Raw genomic sequence first — 3,138 nt, forward strand, 5'->3', positions numbered from 1 at the left:
AATGGATAATTAAATTGTTGCACATTTACATAGTGGAATATTATTAATATATTATTTAAAATAAAATTATAAAACTCACAGGTAAATGGAAAGAGTTAGAAACAATCATTCTCAGTGAAATAAGTCGGGCCCAGAAACATGAATTTGTATGTTTCTCATTTCTGAATTAGTTTTGTATGTCTAGGTTTCTGCATTTCATAAAGAATAGCTGACAATAAAGGATTACATGGAGAGTCACTGAACGTCGATGAGATGCACTGCTCTGAATAAAGGCTAAAGAGAATTTATGGAATTGGAGGGAAAAATTGGTTGGATATGAGGGTATTGCTAGAAGGGTGACTCTGGGAAATATAAATAAGTGTAAATATTTTTAAGTTAAATGAATACCTACTACTATAGTATACCTACTACATCCTAAAATATATGTTTATGCTTCCATGTTCACATAGTAAACCCAAATTAAATTCAGAAATTTACAAACAAAAAACAAAATAAATATAAAAACTAAAGAAAGGAGACATGAAGATAGAGTGTTAGTTAAGATCAACAGGTTCATTGGAAAAAAGCTGGAGATGAAAGAGATTAATGGATTGATATGATAAAGACTGTATTTACATAAATCAAGAGTAGTATTTGAATATTTCCTGTTGTAATACCATCTAGTCAAGTTAACAATATATACTATTGCAATCATGTCACCAATACTAAGAGGAAAATCAACTATTTTCTAGTTTGTCACCCAATCCATACAAGGGAGTGTATGCTCACTACTGTGGACCTTGTCAAAGCCTAGAACTGTTGGTGTCACAAGAACTAAGAGTGAATCTATTTGTTTTACAAAATGTACATGCTATCATACTGCCTCTTAAATATTATATCATTAGACAATTACCCCCAAAATTGTTCAAAGAAGCTTCTCTTTAGAATCCTTGTCAATTAATGCTGAGATGTATGCTTGATTAAAATGATAAGATTAAGTGTGATTACCTTTTTGTATTGAATCAATATGGCCCATCCAAATCTCTCAAACTGTTACAGAAAAAGCAGGTTGAATCTAATACCCCCATAACGTATTCAATAGCAGTAAAATAATATTTTATAGGAACAATATGGAGATAGTACACTTGAACTCACAGGCCCTCACCAAGACCCAGCTTATGAACGTAAGCCCCATAATAGAAAGGACTCATTGGACTTGACCCATACATCAGAGCTAATGCCAGTCTAAGTCTCTAAGAAAAAGCATTGTCCTCAGCGATGTAAGCACTGTAAGTCACTTGCAGTTCAGTAGATAGCTTTAAACTCATGTATATGTGTGTGTCCCTGGCTAACCCAGTGGATCACAAACTAAAACAATACATAATGACAGGAAAGTGGGGTGCAAACTTAGAAAGAAGGGGGAATTCATTGGGTTGGCAGAAGTATAAGAAGTAGTGGAGGGTTGATATAGACCAGAATTCATCATATGTATTTATGAAAATCTCAAAGAATAAAGGAAAGACATTGAATTTTATTATTAAGGGAATGTCTACTGATTACTATGATCATCAAGCAGTAATAATTGGATCTAGGGTTAAGTGAAATGTACACTAAATCAATTTAAAAACCTCTAGTCTGATCTACGAATTATTATATATTGCTAATGTTTCAGAATGGTAGCTGAACCACCCATGCATGGTAACCACACACACACATGCACAACACACACACACACACACAAGAGTAAATACCATCAATATTGAGAAATTATAAAAATTTATGAAGTGAAATTATTTGGCACTATTCATTGGTTTTCAAAAAGCAATGAGCAAAATTTAAACAAACAAACAACAACAACTGCAAATACTGATGCAGACTTTATTCAAGAACTTTAAAAAGATTGTGGGAACAATCAGATTTTATACTATATTCTAAGCTATAATCCTAACTGGAAGTTATAGGATGTATATTAGGAAAACCTACTGTGGAATCTCTTCAGGGCATTACTGATATCTCTATTCCTCAGGGTGTAGATGAAAGGATTAAGCATAGGGCTCACTGCAGTGTACATCAGTGAAGCCACTGCATTCTTTCGTGGAGAATGTGACACAGCTGACCCAAGGTATACACCAATCCCAGTTCCATAAAATAAGCAAACTACTAACAGATGTGAACCACAGGTGGAGAACGCTTTATATTTCCCACTTGAGGAGGGGATTTTCAGAATGGAGAAAACAATTTTACAGTATGATAAAATGATTCCTAGGACAGGAAAAATGCCAAGTATGACACCAATAAAGTATATTACTATGTTACTGCTGAGTGTGTTAGTACAAGCAAGATTAAGGAGTTGGGAAGGGTGACAGAAGAAATTTGCAATTTCCACATCCCGGAAGCAAGTAACTTGTAAGGCAATCAAATTGTGCAGCTGTGAATCAAAAACACTGACTGAAAAAGACAACAAAGTTAAGATAACACAGACCTGAGGGTTCATAAGGACTGTGTAATGAAGGGGATGACAGATGGCCACAAATCTGTCATAAGCCATCACAGTTAGAATCATGTCATCCATACATACAAAAAATAGGAAAAGAGACATTTGTGTCAAGCAGCCTGCATAGGAAATGACTCTGCTGTGCATTTTGATGCCCACAATCATCTTTGGGATGGTAGTAGAGATGAATAAGATATCAATCAAAGATAAGTTGGACAGGAAAAAGTACATGGGGTTATGGAGGTTTGAGTCAAAGATGATGACCAGGATGATGAGCAGATTCCCAAGCACTGTGACTAGGTACACTGACAGGAATAATCCAAAGAGGAGAAGCTGCAGTTCTGGATCCTCTGAGAGTGCCATGAGATGGAATTCCAAGATATCTGTTAAGTTCTCCACATCAGAATTAATCATATACCTTTGAAAAAAAATTTACTCAAATGAGACAAAGAGCACCAATGACTCCTTATATTCCTCATGCAGATACTCTCAAATAAAGCATCACCACTTGAGTTTCATAAATCTTATTAACACGTCCCAGTTTTAACAAACACAGAATGCCTAATATCCTTTCCTAAATGTTTTCTATGACAATTACATCCTCATAAACAGGTGCACAATAGAGACATTTAATTAAAAGTTAGGACAATAGCAATCTTAGAAAG

The 3,138-nt window shown here is 34.8% G+C and overlaps 1 protein-coding gene across 1 annotated transcript; it reads right to left on the minus strand.

Moving 5' to 3' along the window:
• Nucleotides 1-1,948: 1,948 nt before the first annotated feature.
• LOC110302305 (olfactory receptor 7E24-like) lies at nucleotides 1,949-2,887 on the minus strand. Its single transcript, XM_021173148.1, has one exon. The coding sequence runs from the start codon at nucleotides 2,885-2,887 to the stop codon at nucleotides 1,949-1,951; it is 939 nt and encodes a 312-aa protein (XP_021028807.1).
• Nucleotides 2,888-3,138: the final 251 nt, after the last annotated feature.

The sequence above is a fragment of the Mus caroli genome, unplaced genomic scaffold (genome assembly GCF_978045245.1).
Source record: "Mus caroli unplaced genomic scaffold, Mus_caroli_1 scaffold_11, whole genome shotgun sequence".
NCBI classification, from domain to species: Eukaryota; Metazoa; Chordata; class Mammalia; order Rodentia; family Muridae; genus Mus; species Mus caroli.

Coding starts and splice junctions, on each gene's coding strand:
- LOC110302305 (XM_021173148.1), bottom strand. CDS start 2,887: ATGATTAATTCTGATGTGGAGAACTTAACAGATATCTTGGAATTCCAT.